Genomic DNA, 14,708 nt, shown 5'->3' with positions numbered 1-14,708 from the left:
TTACCCAAACAACTTCTCATCAACCGCAACAAACCTCGCCATCTCAAACTGCTCGTTTGTCTTGCAAACCAAAGTCCTATGCTTTGCTTCTTTCTTCCCCACCTCCTGTACTACATCTTTAACCTTCTTCCCATTCAATTCCTCATCAATCTCAAACCCCAAACAGCTCGCCTCATCCGTCACTCTCTTTCTCAGCAGGTCGCTCTTCTCGCCGATTCCACCTGCGAATACCAAAGCGTCCACTTTCCCACGTAGCGAAACATAGTAACTCCCTACATATCCAAGAATTCTGTCAACGAAGATATCGAAGGCGAGGTTCATTTTCGGGTCGTCTGAGGAGGCAATGGTGCCGAAGTTTGTGGTTCCGGTGAGCGCGTTCCATCCGCTTTCCTTGTTGAGGATCTCTTCGGCACGGGAGATGTGGAGCGATTCCGTCGAGGAAGGAGACAGTTTCCCGACATTTGTTGCGTAGTGGAAGACGAGACTATTTCGTGTTGTGAGTCTAAATTCCCGGGAAGTCTAGAAGGCGCATACCTCGGGTCCACGTTGCCGCTCCTCGTTGCTCCTGGCAAACCAGCCAAAGGCGTCAAGCCCATCGACGTATCCCAACTCTTCCCATTCTTCACTGCACAAGCACTAGCTCCCGACCCAAGGTGGAGAATGATCAAACTCGTCTCACTCTCCTTCTTCCCCACAAACTCCGCCACACTCCTCGTAATAAACGAGTAACTAATCCCATGAAACCCATACTTCCTCAACTTATTCTTCTTCGCAATCTCCTGATTGATCGGGTACGTCCTTATATGCTCCGGAATGCTCTGGTGGAACTCACTATCAAATACTGCCACATTCTTCGCTTCTGGCAACTCTTTCAACAAGAATTTGACAATCTCGAGGGCGGGAGCGTTGTGCAGAGGTGCTAGGTCGGTCAGCGCTTCGAGGTGGTGGTATGTATCTTCGTTGATAATCTGTGGGATCTCGTAATCGCCGCCGTGCACGACTCGGTGGCATACGATGGCGATATCTTCTTTGTTGCTGATGGCGGAGAAGTCTTTGTCGGCGATTAGCTGCTCGAGCATGAATTTGAATGCGTCGTTTTGGGAAGCGACCCTCTCTCCTTCTAGCTTCTTGTCCTTGCATATCGATTGCGTTCCTCTTATATATGTCAATTGAGGAGGAGGGGCCGTGAGACCGTCGATCCGCGTCTCTGCGATTTCTTGGGGTTCTTGGCTAAGGGAAGCTTCGTAGACTGATATCTTGACGGAGCTGGATCCAGCGTTGACGGAGAGGAGGATTTTGGGCATTTTAACAGCTAGAGAGCTTCAGAAGTGTTCCAAACGAGAAATAGGGTTCCTAGGCAGTTTAAAAAGAAAGATTTTGGCCAGGACTTTTCGTCAAAAATCAACAGACTGCCCCTCGATGCCCCACTAGCCGATAATCAGGAGATGATGTCAAGATGGCGCTATTCTTATCACAAGCGAAAAACTTAGCCTAACTAGGGCAGTTTTACAGGGGCAGTTTTCGGTTGCAGGGGTGTGAAGCCTGAGCTCACGCCATGATGGGATTCTTCATTCTTCCCAAGAATCAGGCCATCTTTTTCAACTTCACTCAACCCAACGGTCCGAATGAAAAGCTTTGCAAAGGCCCGGCGATCCTCCATATACGGATAAACAAGGCTGAGCAGGTCCCAAAGCGCGAGGCTGAAGTTCAGCCCTCACCAGCGATGACGTTGTCCAGATCTCGACCATGCATCAAGCTTCCAGCCCTGCTGCTGGACTGGAGCCCCAATTGACCAATGGTCTCTCCTGTGGAGACCATATTTTATTTATGCTCGACCTACCAAAGTGCTAGAAGCAGATAATCCGGCAGCAGATTCCGGATCTTCCGTTTTGTGTTGAACGGTTGCATCATCGTGGTGAGCTTTGGTGAAATATACTACCCTCTGCAGTTCTCTCCCCAAAATTGCTTCCCCATTCACTGGAAATTTTGTTTTTCTGCTGAACCCTATCACTCTCAATTCAAGCACGGTCTCCGTCTTTCTTCAACTCTTCACGTCTGACATCATAATCATAATCCCCACCTTTCCAGGTTGATCAAGAGCGGCCGCCAACATGCCTGGAGAAGTGATTGACAGACCGAATCCACAACCTCTAGCTTCTCATATTCCAGATAGTGTCTTGGAGTTGTCTGTCAGGTTGGAGAAGGTGGCTCTCAGTGATGCTGATCTCAGAGGTCTCGAGGAGTTCCGGCGAGCGAGCAATTACATTGCAGCTGGTATGTCTCTACTATCCCCTTGGGGAAAATAGTTGTTCGGCGAGAATATGTGTTATGAGCTACGAGTTCATTGCTAATTACAATAGCCATGATCTTCTTGAGTGACAATGCACTTATGGAAAGAGATCTCAAGTTCGAGGATATCAAGCCCAGACTTTTAGGACACTGGGGAACATGCCCAGGCCTTACCCTCGTTTACGCCCATCTCAACTACCTCACCCGGAAGAATGACCTAGATCTTATCTACGTCGTAGGTCCCGGCCACGGTGCCCCCGCAATCCTCGCATCTGTAGGTGTTGGGGGAGAAACCCTTTCCTATTTGTGACTGTTTCATGAGATTTTCCTTAAGACAATGTCCTCTCCCGAAACAATCCCAATTGAGCAATTGCTGACTCCCCCGTTACCTAGCTCTGGCTCGAAGGCAGTTTAGAGAAATTCTACCCTCAATACTCCCAAACCAAACAAGGTCTCCACAACCTCATCACTGGCTTCTCCACTCCTCATGGCTTTCCTAGTCACATCAATGCCGAGACACCGGGTTCCATTCACGAGGGTGGCGAACTGGGGTACGCTCTTGCTGTTGCTTTCGGAGCCGTCATGGACAAGCCTGATTTGATAGTTGCTTGTATCGTTGGTGACGGAGAGGCAGAGAGCGGCCCCACAGCGACTGCCTGGCATGCAGCGAAATATATTGACCCTGCTGAATCTGGAGCTGTTATTCCTATTGTTCACATTAATGGGTTCAAGATTTCTGAGAGGACTATTTATGGGTGCATGGATGATAAGGAGGTGGTTTCGTTGTTCACTGGTTATGGGTACCAGTGCAGATTTGTTGAGGATCTGGATGACATCGTAAGTCGATCAATTTCGGGACACATCATATGCTGATCTTCGACAGGATCGTGACTTAGCTACAAGTATACAATGGGCACTCAATGAGATCCGTAAAATCCAAAAAGCTGCTCGATCCGGGAAGCCCATCATGAAGCCTCGCGTGAGTCCCTCGCTACCCCCGTTCTGTACCAAAACTGATGATTCTCCCAGTGGCCAGTCTTGATTATGCGGACTCCCAAAGGATGGTCAGGGCCCAAGAAAGTCGATGGCGAATTTGTAGAAGGCTCTTTCCACGCCCATCAAGTCCCCCTCATGGCCGCCAAAAGCAGCGCGAACCAACTTGCCGACCTCCAGAAATGGCTTCTCTCCTACGGGCCCGCCCAACTGTTCACCTCGGCAGGAGCACCTACCGATTCAATTAAGAGCATTATCCCTGCTGAGGGCCACAAGAAACTCGGACAGAGAGTCGAGACGTATAAGAATCATGAGCCGTTGAATGTTCCCGATTGGCAGATATATGGGGTCGAGAAGGGAAGTGAGGAAAGCTGTATGCAGGCCATTGGGAAACTGATTGACCAAGCACTAGTCGATAACCCGAAATCTCTTCGACTATTCTCTCCAGATGAACTGGTGAGCAACAAGTTGGATGCCGTGTTCAACCATACAGGCCGAGATTTCCAGTGGGATGAATTCTCCAACGCGCGAGGTGGACGAGTCATTGAGATTCTGTCAGAGCATACATGCCAGGGTTTCCTCCAAGGTTACACTCTCACTGGACGAACGGGTATCTTTCCTAGTTACGAGAGCTTCTTGGGCATCATTCATACGATGATGGTTCAGTATAGCAAATTCAATAAGATGGCTAGGGAGACGACCTGGAGGACGGATATCTCGTCTATCAACTACATTGAGACGAGTACCTGGACGAGACAAGAGCATAATGGATTCTCTCACCAGAATCCTTCGTTCATTGGGGCTGTATTGAACTTGAAGCCTGACGCTGCGAGAGTTTATTTTCCTCCGGATGCGGTATGTTTAACCCCTTTCACTCACGCAGCAGCCTCGAGGACGCTAACCTAGCAGAACACCTTCCTTTCTACCATCGCCCACTGCCTTCGCTCAAAAAATTACGTCAATCTGTAAGTCGTCTCTGATCCCAGCAACCCTCCTGCCCCTCCCCAAACACCTACTAACTTCCCCTTCACAGGATGGTCGGCTCCAAACAACCCCAACCAGTATTCCTCTCCGTAGAAGAAGCAGACCGACACTGCCAAGCCGGTGCCTCAGTCTGGAAATTTGCTAGCACGGATTCCGGCCTCGACCCCGACGTAGTACTCGTCGGAATCGGTTCCGAACTAACCTTCGAAGTAGTAGTCGCTGCCTCGATCCTCCGTCGCAAGTGTCCCAACTTACGGGTGCGAGTCGTGAACGTCACAGACCTTATGATCATCGAGGCCGAGACGCTGCATCCCCATAGTTTAAGCAATGCCGAGTTCGACGCCTTATTTACGAAGGATAAACCGGTGCATTTCAACTACCACGGCTACTCGAATGAAATCAAAGGCTTACTATTCGGACGCCCGAATCTAGATCGTATCTCGATATCATGCTACAAGGAAGAAGGCAGCACGACGACGCCGTTTGATATGATGCTTCGGAACGAGGTGTCTAGATACCATGTCATGCAGCAGGCGATCAGAGGGGGTGCGAGGAGCAACTCCAAGGTTGCGCTTGATATGACGGATTTGCTGGGGGAGGTCAGACATCAGATTACGAAGGTGCAGGAGTACATTATGGCATCGGGACGGGATCCGGAGGGGACGTTTGATATTCCCAAGTTTGAAGGGACAGTGTTTGAAGGTGGAGCCGGTAGCAAGGGGAAGAAGGGGGATAGCAAGGAGGATGGATTTTTCGTGAATTGAGTTGGGGAAAAGGAAATACGGGCTCCCGTGTATGGATAGTTCATAGAATTCAATTGTTGTTGTTCTGAAATGCTTCTTCGTCACCCGGTGTCCTCCCTGAGTCCCTCCCTCCCTGTCGCTGAAAATAAGGGTGTGAACAGATCCAGGACTGGTCAGGTCGGTCGTGAAAGACAAACTAGCATTAACATGATAGCTTCTGGAATAAGAAAACGGTCCTTCATGTTTGGTATGGAGTTGATGTAGTACTGCAGTTGTGGCTCCGAATACAGAGAGAAATGGTTTGAGAAAGGGAGCTTGGTCTGGACCAGGCTCACTTGGGACATTGAAAATAGCTCGGGCGAGGGACACCACTTGGCTTGAGACGGTTAAAGAATTGTGCAAATTGTTCATTCATCGCAAATATCATCGCAAAGGCCATTGTAAAGTTCATCGCCAGGTTCACTGCAAAGCTCACTGCAAAGCTCATTGCAAAGCTACTCGCAAAGCTCATGGGAGATCGCATTCCAAACGCAGCTAAGATAGCCAGTGGATCATGACCATAATTCATGTCATAAACACGCCCGACGCTGTAAAATAAAGCAAAACGCCAGGTACTCCATCCCACCCGCGTACTCCGTGTGAATCATTCCGAACCAAGTGTGCTATTGCTCCCATGGAAAGAACTCATAACCGCAAATAATCAAGGCAGACCGTATCCTCCGTTGATAGCATCAGCAAGCTGGGATGTGTTTGGGCGATTCTGGGCATAACGTTCGTAGCTGTCAATGTAAAGGTCATCTGTACTGGTCGTAGCTTTCACGTGCTCATTGTTCTCGACTGCATCCAGCCAGCGACCCCATCTGCTTCCCGGGGCAGGGTCTTGCCAACCTCGGTAGTGCTTCATGACCCGAGTCAGTCGAATCATCCAGGGCGCGAATTGAATGTCCACAAAGGACATTTCATGGCCAAGGAAGAAGGGGCCTTGAGCATCGCTGGCCTCGACGATCTTCGCAATTTCTTCCTGGAGCTTCTTGGTACACTCAGCTTGCTTGTTGAAGTCTTGGGCTTGAAGAAGATGGTAGAAGGCAGGAATGATTTTACGATTAACCTGTCCCAGTCAGCGTTTAACGTCCTGTTGGGCAATAAATCGACCTACGTGATCAGCCCAGAGCCTGGAATCTGCCCGTCGCTGAGGACTGTTTAGTGAAGGCAGAAGAGGGTAGGCCGCACCAATCTCATCGATCTGTTATTTGTTAGCAAAGTTTTCGTGCTGTGGACCACGATTTGTTCTCATACATATTCCATCAAGATCGTGCTCTCACCACATCCCCAATCACCATGACGTATGCCAGGGACAAGACCTCGAGGATTTACGTCCAATAGGGCTTGTGGCTTCTTGTATGGATCGACTTCGATGTATTGGTATTGCAGTTTTTTGAACTCCATTGCAATCCAAACACGCTGGACAAATGGGCTACGAAGTGTTAGTGGGATGTGGCAGTAATACTAACGTGATTATATGCAGGCAGCTTTACTCACCAGAAGCAGCTTCCAAACAACTTTAATTCATGATCTTTCGAGTGCTTTCTAACAGTTGCCAGTGCACTGCCAGTCGCCTTCTTGTGGTACGTCTTCTGTCGATCCTTGAAATCAGCCTATGTCTCGAAAATCGGTGCTCCAGAATAAAAAGACGTTTGTGTGAAATAAGGCCTGAAACGCCACCTGAGCGAAGCTGCAGGCACAACTGATGTTGAGGTCCATGGCTTGTTTCCACAACAAAGAGCCACAATGTATGTGTCTGAGTATGAAAAGCCTGAGTGAGACTTCAGGATTTCTAGGGGTGATGATCCTGAAATTACCGGGGTGTCCCCGGCCCACTGCATCGTGCTAGCAGGGCCCAGCAGGGCCGCTTGTAGACTTACTTGGGTTTTTTTCTCTTCTTTGTCCTTCTTCATGACAAATCGCTGGACACTGTTCTTCTTGATACGATCGCTCTCAGCGAGAGTATGCTTGTGCGGGCCAGGGACGCCATCGCCCTTTCCATTGCCACCATTGCCGTTGACACGTTGAATTGTGTAGTATCGTTGACCGCCGGCTCCAGGATGGGGTGTATTCAAAGAGCTATTGACTAGTGTCATGCCAAACTGGTGTTGGTGTATTGCTTGCCCTCCAGGTTGACCCGAAGAGAAGAAGTTATTGCTCTGATCTGGTTGGCCTCCATCAGGAACGAAGTTTTCGTCTAACATAGCACCCGGCAGGTATTCCGTGATTTTGATCTTGACATCACAAAGATCACGCTCTCTAGCAGTTCGCTTTCTCTTCTTCTTGTTCGGATCATTTGACTTGGGTGTTCCTGGCGGTCTGCCCTTAAGACGACAGTCCCAATAGTGAGAGACGAAGGGCTTGCGCTTGTAGGTCTGGGTCGAACGGTGTGAATAGACATTGTCAACGTGAGGAAAGTATGTTTGGTACCTATGTAAACTGAGTCAGCGACAACCAGATAATTAATATCAGAGGGAACATACTCTTCTTCACTTAATGTGATCATGTCATCCACGTCGAACAATCTTTGGCGCCATTCAGCAAGATTTGGAGGGGCAACAACAATCTTCGTGCTCAGATGGCCATTGCTCTTCTGATCCGAGCCCTCTGGCGTACCAAAGAGATCCTCTTCTTGTTGCAGACGAGCAATTGAGTTATTCTGCATGGGTTCTGTTGTCAGGATGCCAAACTGTCCACCGTTATGCTGTTGCTGTTGCTGTTGCTGCGGGGTATGCGGGCTGGCACTTTGGACGTGCATGGGGCGATGTCCATGGTTGCGATCGAAGGAGCGTGGGAGCTGGAAGGGATGTTGTCCATGTGGATCTTGAAGTCGGAGGTCCTGGTGGAAAGTCGAGTCGGGATCGTCGAGTCCAGACAGGTCAAGACCAGGCTGGGACGCGAGTGGATGGTGAGCCAGGTGCGGCTGGCCGTGCTGTATTGCTTGAGCTGCTTGCGGCTGCAGCGTACGATATGCGTTGGGTTGCAGTTGTCCATGAAGGACAGTGTCGGTCTCCATCCTGCTTTGCCTTTGCCTTGTCTTATGCACGGAACATCCAAGCCCCGGGTTGTTCACGCTGCTTTTATGATTCGGGGATGAGATGAAGTTGAGTTTCTCAGGCAGCGGCGATCTAGCGCGAGGCGGATTTGATTTGTGGGACGTGCGTGCCGTTGCTGGATCGGTTTTGGGCTTCCTTCAGAGGCAGGTGCGAGGCCGGAGGGCGGCCGGCGGGCGGCATGGTGCACGGAGCCGGATGCGGGCCGTGCGCTCGCTTCTTCTCCTGCCCTTCTGTATCTCAGCCTGGCATAGCCTTGCAGCTGCACGACTTGAAAACACTGGTATGCAATCATTATAATAATGAGTTGTTCGTACTAGGTATTGAAGGTGTTGGACTAGAGCACGGGACTCGGGAGCTTGATAAGGGACACACCATTAACTTCACCTGCTAACACCTGCCAAAAACAGCTGGGGAGTACATGTTCGATCGGAAAGAAGCCCCGTGTAACATCCACATAGATCGATCTTGAATCGAAGTCCCCGCATAACCCCTTGAATATACACTTCTACACCTATGGTCTAGGCAAGGTGGTACCTCCAACAACACTAGCTTGGCTAGAGCTGCGAGTACGGGAATGCCAGAGCCCTACCGGAGGAGGCTAATGCTTGCTTCTTACCGTTTTTCGACTCTTCGCCCAGTGAACAACACACTGAAACTTCGTGGTAGTAAGGTTGCAATGAGGAGTCCACCTGAATGCTTGCTATTTAATGCAGCTCAACGGCCAACGGTTGGGCAGTGGCCTGCGAGAGGGGGACAACCCTGGGGAAATCTTTGCTCCGCCTTGAGCACAACACGGGATTGATACAGAAGTAATGGAGGGTTTGTAATGGTATTAATATCAACATCTTGACGCTGTGCAAGAAGAAATTTTCAAAGCACAAATCACTCCTAGTGCCAAGAACCACTCAAGTATTCCAACTATTCCAACCGTTCAGTTAAACTTTTAGACATGTACTTGACTACTCTCGTCTTTGGATTTTTTGGCTTTCCGCCCTTGCAGTGGCACGTCCTGCGAACGAGCAGCCCCGTCAAGAGCTTGTGGAAGCGATCAGGACTCCAACCAACGGCATTCAGCTCCCAACCAACATGCAAGATGTGCTAAACTGCCAGGGGGTTGATCACAGTGGCGATGCCAATGATCCTTCTTCTAAGTCGATAAGCTGCTGTGTGAATGCGACTGCCTTTGAAGCGAAGTCTGACATTAGGCCGGTCCCAGATGTCAGCCAAGGCATCTGTGATTTCGGAGGCATTGTTCCCTCGTATCTCGACGCTGTCGATGTCTGTAGATCTCTTCCAGCCTTCCTTTTCCGTACCCAACCGATTTCTTTGTGCTACATTGCGAGCTTACCTCACGGTTGGGGAGAGGAGACATGCTCCCGGCTCCCTCATGGCTCTCTACTCCTGGAAGACATGTCTTGCGAATTATTTTTAGTGCGAGCTTCCTACAGTGCCACCTCATGTCCGTGTGAGGGTTAATTCAAAGATACCGCCACGTTTGCTATATGCAACTGCGATCCTTGCAGTGGCATTGAATTCGTCCTCAAGTATGCAATATACATCAATATTTACAACAACTATCTCTTGAGCGGTTCTCGTGGGCTATATATAACAGACTGGTCTTAATGTTTTCTGGACACTCTATGGCCCCAACCGCCCCCTATTCACTCCGCTCGTTACCATTGAATGTTAATAGACAATGTAAATACTTCAATTATGCATCTACCAGTCGCTGTTAGGACGTGGCCTACTTTAGTAAAACTCTTCAAATCTAATATCAACAGGTTACATGATGACTGCGATGAGAAGTGCTATTGGGACAGGAAGATGAAGGTGGCTTGAGAACCTTGTCAAGGGTGAATGGGATTCAGGGCAGCTTCCTGACAGATTGACCAATTTCATTTTACCTCTTCTGTGTCATTCATTATCTGTAATGTATGGCGCTTCTACTGGAAGGATCTTAGTGTAGTCTTTCCTTTGCCTCTACTTGCGCATGGTTTTCTCCCTAGTATGCGGTGAAGGTTGCGAGATATCTGGAAGATCTTCACTGCACTCTTCTTCATCTAATCCACCACTCACTTCGGTATTCTCAGCTTTAGTTACAGAGGGATCCCTCCTCGGAGTACGAGGAGATCCCGTATCAACAAGTCGTGCGGTATCAAAGCAGCCTTCCGAGTTCTCAGTCTTCGCTTCTGCGCCATCTGTTTTTCATGTAATGACTCAATTCGCCCAAATCATCTATTGAGATTAAATGAGTGGCGAGATTTTTCAGTTTAGGTGTACTTCGAAGCAGATACGAAGACGGGAGTGGACGAATAATAACAGTGTGCTTGTCTCTTCTCGCCCATTTTCGTCCAGTCAGCTTAATCAAACAGCAAGGATTAGATGTATTCTTATTAAATAAAGTATCACTGGTCAATCATGCAGTTATTGCAATCCGTGTTTATTAATCCAATGTGGAGAAAGTGTCAAGTGTTTAGTAAGTAAACCTTGAGTCTCGCCACATCAACTGAAGCATCATCGCCATCGCTTCAGCTCAAGCTTGTGCTTGACTTGTCAAGCTTGTTCTCTGGATCAAAGCTCCAAAATATGTTGGGAAATCAAAGCTTTCATTGTAGTGGCTGCCAGCTTGCAACCAGCCTTAGTTGTATCTAGGAGAGATATCTCCAACCTAATTACTATGCCCAACCTCAAAGTGCCTCCCAATTTTATACAGATCCCTCGTTCAGGCCTTCTGATTGATGATCCCCTGAATAGCGTCTCGCTTCCTCATAACGTTCTCTGCAGCACCATCATACTTCAGAATCGGAATGGTCATCCCATAAAGTTGTGTCTTGCCTTCTGGATCGTGCTGATCCATCTCGACTCTGATGCATACATCGAGACTGCCATCAGAGCCTTTCCCATGCTTTTCCATATCGGCAGCCTTGTGTTTGCTGCCGGCATCCACTTCTCCCTCATGCAAGCAGCTATGGCCATCTTTAACTTTGAGTGTCGACTGTCTGGATAGATCAGTTGTGTCGTCTGTCCCATTTCCAGCATGGCCATTCGCAGCACCATTCGCTCCTAGCTCATGGTTCTCTGTAATCATGGCGAAATTTCGACTTGGCATGGTCACATGATTCCAGCCGGAGGTCTTGTTGGAACTCCCAGGATTTCTATCGAAGAAGGTCATTAGAGTCTCATCCGTGTCCGGGTCTAAATGATGTATCTTGTTTCTTCTCGCAAGCAGGTTGGCGACAGCTTGCGGAGGGGGTTTGTTGACAATTGCCGAAGAGATAATATTCGCTATGTACCGATGATCTTGGAGGACCGGGACATTGAGTTTAGGATTTGAGTAGAACCTCCCTACTGCTGCCAGATGAACGTCGCCACCGAGGATCGTGATTCGAACAGAGTATTCCGCAGAAAGCGATTGAAGCTGTTCCACAAGGTATAGGCGTTCCTTCTTGTGTGTGCGAGCAGTGTAATGGTCATCGAGATCGTCCAACAAGTCTACGCTTCCATCGAAGTGGTTGAAGAAACCGCCGCCTATGGGACATTAACATCTGCATATCGCAGAAAACGAGCAAGGAGTACATACCAAAGCCGAATCTCTTATTGAGAAACTTGATTGGGGCAATAAGAGGGGAACTGAATATGTTCTCTAACCATGTTAAGCGCTTATAGCATGTTAGTGGTGCCATTAAATAGAGCCAAGCAAACATACAGGATAGGCTATGGGAATTCCAAGCAAGACAATCAAGTGCGTGATAGGAGACGAGGAAGCTTTTGACGCGCTGAGCTCTTTTCGTAATCGATCGAATATGATGTGGTAAGTTTCAGGATAATTGACTTGTTTCCGCGTACGCTGCTCACGTTATTAAATGAGGACCTTGAAAGGCCAAGGGTCTTCTCACCTCCGTTCGTGCGTCAATGCCAAAAAATCCTATTCGTGCGCCCATCCGGCAAAAAATGCTTCGAGAGTGCTCCGCAACGTATGGCTGCTATGAGTTAGAACTAATCAAGTGAAATGTAAACAATTGGACTTACTCCGGGCTTGGATCCAATGATATAGCTTGGGTCAATAGAATGCTCCTTAAGTACGAAGGTATTTTCGAGTTGTCTTGGGTCAGCACCAGCACCTTGATTTGAAGTTGTTTGCACGGCATCTTCGAGGATGTTAAAAATTACACATGTGGCTCGAGAGGAGACTTACCAGTCGTGAATGTAGAGATGGGTGGTGCGAGGTGATGCTGAAAGAGTAGATAATACTTGTTTGCAGTGCCTCCAATGCCTCGAAAGACTGAACAGCGCATGAACTCGTCAACATATGAGCCGAAACCATCAATGATCTAAAGGCATAAGTTAGACCGTTAGTTGAACATTCATTGTATCCACGTTGGCAGACTGCTCAGGGTATACGAACATCATGGTCATCCCATATATTCAGCTGAGGAATTTGTCCATTGGCACTTGCGAACGGTTCCGTTGAATACCTGGACTCATCTGTCAGAAAGTAGCTCTCTACTGCTCGAGTCAACATAACTCAATACACACCATCGAATATAGTTGTCGACATAATATTTGTCACAGTCCTTCCTCAATTTCTCAGGAAAGGGGTATTCTCTCCTCTTTTTCGGATTTCCGATACCAGTCCACTCCTTGAGAGGGCCATGCACTCGAATGCCATCGTTATAGATCTGATCTCCACCGCCCAGCCTGTGAATGATCAGTTACCATTCTAATTTTCACTCAAAAAGGGGTTGTACATCACGTGGAAGGGAGTCTTTCGGTGTACTCGCAAGACATCATTCCAAAGTGCGGGACCGCTCCAAGCCTTCTCATCTGTGCCAACGCTGAATCCATTGCAAGAATGGAACATGATCCTCATTGACTCCGATATGGCGGGGATAAAGAAGTTTTGCTTGTCTCTCTTCTCACCTGTCGGGAAACTCAAGCCGGGAATGTCATATTCGCAGTGTAATTCGGATTGCTGCATTGGCACCTGCAAATCGAACCTCCAGAATGTGTTTGTAGGATCTGAATATAGTTTCGTACCCTCGACTTTGACGTCCTCGGAACTGCTTCCACCACCAGTAGCTTCTTGTTTTTGCACGCCATTACTTGGTGCTGGTGATGCCGAACTTGGTTGTTCGAACCCTCCATAATCGACTCCATTCACCATTCCATAAGGTTCGCCTCCGGCTCCGTTGAGTCCTACTTGTCCAGATGTAACGGTGTGCGCTGGGCCGAGAATTCTCAATCTCAGCTCAGGTGCCACAGGGCCTTCCCTAAGGCCACCTCCTTTTGTCACAATTAACACGCTGCCATACCAAGTCTCGTTCTCCATGCGCCTGTAGTTGAGGAGCGGACCACATTTGACTTCCATTGTGCCCGTATTGGCCTGTGTAGCTTCTCCAACCGCAACTGTAGATTCTTCTGCACTCAAGTTCTGAGCTCCTGGGCCTCGAACGTTCCCAGGAACCATAAGAGGCTTCGACCTGTGTGCCGCCGATGCCCGAGGTCCTTCGATTCTTGTGCTGTTCAAGAAATCCGCAAGATCTTTGCTGCCGCCCCTCCCATCTGCCTCGCGCGGGTTTGCAAGAGCATGCCGTGCGTAAGACCTTGATTCCTCATGCCTCCATCGCGTGTCGGACGAGTGGTCGCCGGGATGGTTTCTGCCATGCAGGATATCGGCTCGCAGATGAGAAGCCATTATTTATCTGGACTGGGGCAATTCGGAGAAGGTTTGCTTGAGAATCTGACAAAATGTGCGGCTGCTCGTGGAGAAGAGGATTTGCGACAGAGGATGGCTGGTAATTTCGACGACGTAGGATTCGAGGCGCAGGTCAGATCGCGCTGGCATTCGGCGTTCACTGTTCAGGTTCCGGGTCAACTGACCAAAGGGACGGAGAAGGCAAAATGAAGGTGGCTTATGTAAAGGTGTTGGAAATTGGGGGTCACGACATCGTCAGAAAACCATCCTGATATACCGAGAATGTAGCAAGTGATCAAACAAGAAGTTGTGGTGTTGACGCAGCAGCCAAGCCAGGCTGGCGGACTGATCGCAGCGTCGGAAATTGTATCGTCCTCGGCTGGTTGCCTCTTTCCGTTCGATGATGCAAGGATAGAGCTCCCCTGCAAGCCAAGCTACCGCGTTTCTGGGGCTGACATGAAGATCAAAAGACCCCTTAATGCCGTTATCCCTGCAAATCAGCAGAGTGGGTCAGACGAGGGAGCTGTCATCCACCTCATGGGACGAACGATTTCACGAAGGCCGAGTGGATCTTTGACAGCGAGCCCGAATATGGTCCGTGATCGGAAAGAGCCACCTTTTCATGTTTCGTAGGTTTGCAGCGGCGATGCTAGGGCAAGAATCAAAAAAAGGGTGGTTCTGAGCACTGTTTCTGCAGGCCTTGCAGAGACACCCCCCTATTATTAGCCTAGCAACCTAATGAGCGCAATTCGTCCTTGGTTGAACGTTGGTTGTGGGCAAAATAAAACCAAGAATGACAAGACATGTGGCCACAATGATTACAGGTTTCTGAGCAGGAAGCGGACGAGGGAAAGCCCTCGAACTCGCTTAATAAGGGGTTCGGCTCTCTGAAAGCTCTGAAAACAG

General features: G+C 48.9%; 4 protein-coding genes across 4 annotated transcripts; 1 reads left to right on the top strand and 3 right to left on the bottom strand.

Annotated features, from left to right (window-relative positions):
- On the bottom strand, positions 1–1,304 carry K444DRAFT_633497 (acetate kinase-like protein; the record flags this gene model as incomplete). Its single annotated transcript, XM_024883619.1, has 2 exons — positions 1–484; positions 535–1,304. 2 exons carry the CDS (start codon positions 1,302–1,304, stop codon positions 1–3), a joined length of 1,254 nt encoding a protein of 417 aa, XP_024732888.1.
- Positions 1,305–2,111: 807 nt separating this feature from the next.
- K444DRAFT_537365 (D-xylulose 5-phosphate/D-fructose 6-phosphate phosphoketolase) lies at positions 2,112–5,030 on the top strand (the record flags this gene model as incomplete). Its single annotated transcript, XM_024875459.1, has 7 exons — positions 2,112–2,274; positions 2,361–2,563; positions 2,683–3,126; positions 3,173–3,268; positions 3,319–4,137; positions 4,192–4,247; positions 4,316–5,030. 7 exons carry the CDS (start codon positions 2,112–2,114, stop codon positions 5,028–5,030), a joined length of 2,496 nt encoding a protein of 831 aa, XP_024732887.1.
- Positions 5,031–5,397: 367 nt separating this feature from the next.
- Positions 5,398–8,213, bottom strand: K444DRAFT_617065 (uncharacterized protein). The gene is made up of 6 exons (XM_024881042.1): positions 7,535–8,213; positions 6,932–7,481; positions 6,549–6,643; positions 6,306–6,483; positions 6,166–6,252; positions 5,398–6,117 (listed from the first exon to the last, which is right to left on the bottom strand). The coding sequence occupies exons 1-6, from the start codon at positions 8,065–8,067 to the stop codon at positions 5,710–5,712; spliced, it is 1,851 nt and encodes a 616-aa protein (XP_024732886.1). The 5' UTR covers positions 8,068–8,213; the 3' UTR covers positions 5,398–5,709.
- Positions 8,214–10,600: 2,387 nt separating this feature from the next.
- On the bottom strand, positions 10,601–14,128 carry K444DRAFT_596168 (uncharacterized protein). The gene is made up of 9 exons (XM_024878419.1): positions 12,856–14,128; positions 12,644–12,805; positions 12,513–12,582; positions 12,303–12,438; positions 12,137–12,255; positions 12,004–12,087; positions 11,814–11,954; positions 11,688–11,766; positions 10,601–11,635 (listed from the first exon to the last, which is right to left on the bottom strand). Exons 1-9 carry the CDS (start codon positions 13,800–13,802, stop codon positions 10,830–10,832), a joined length of 2,544 nt encoding a protein of 847 aa, XP_024732885.1. The 5' UTR covers positions 13,803–14,128; the 3' UTR covers positions 10,601–10,829.
- Between the last annotated feature and the right edge of the window lie 580 nt (positions 14,129–14,708).

The sequence above is a fragment of the Hyaloscypha bicolor genome (assembly GCF_002865645.1).
Source record: "Hyaloscypha bicolor E unplaced genomic scaffold K444scaffold_124, whole genome shotgun sequence".
Taxonomy (NCBI): domain Eukaryota; kingdom Fungi; phylum Ascomycota; class Leotiomycetes; order Helotiales; family Hyaloscyphaceae; genus Hyaloscypha; species Hyaloscypha bicolor.
Note: the sequence above shows the minus strand (reverse complement) of the source record. Positions and strands in the feature narration are given on the sequence as shown.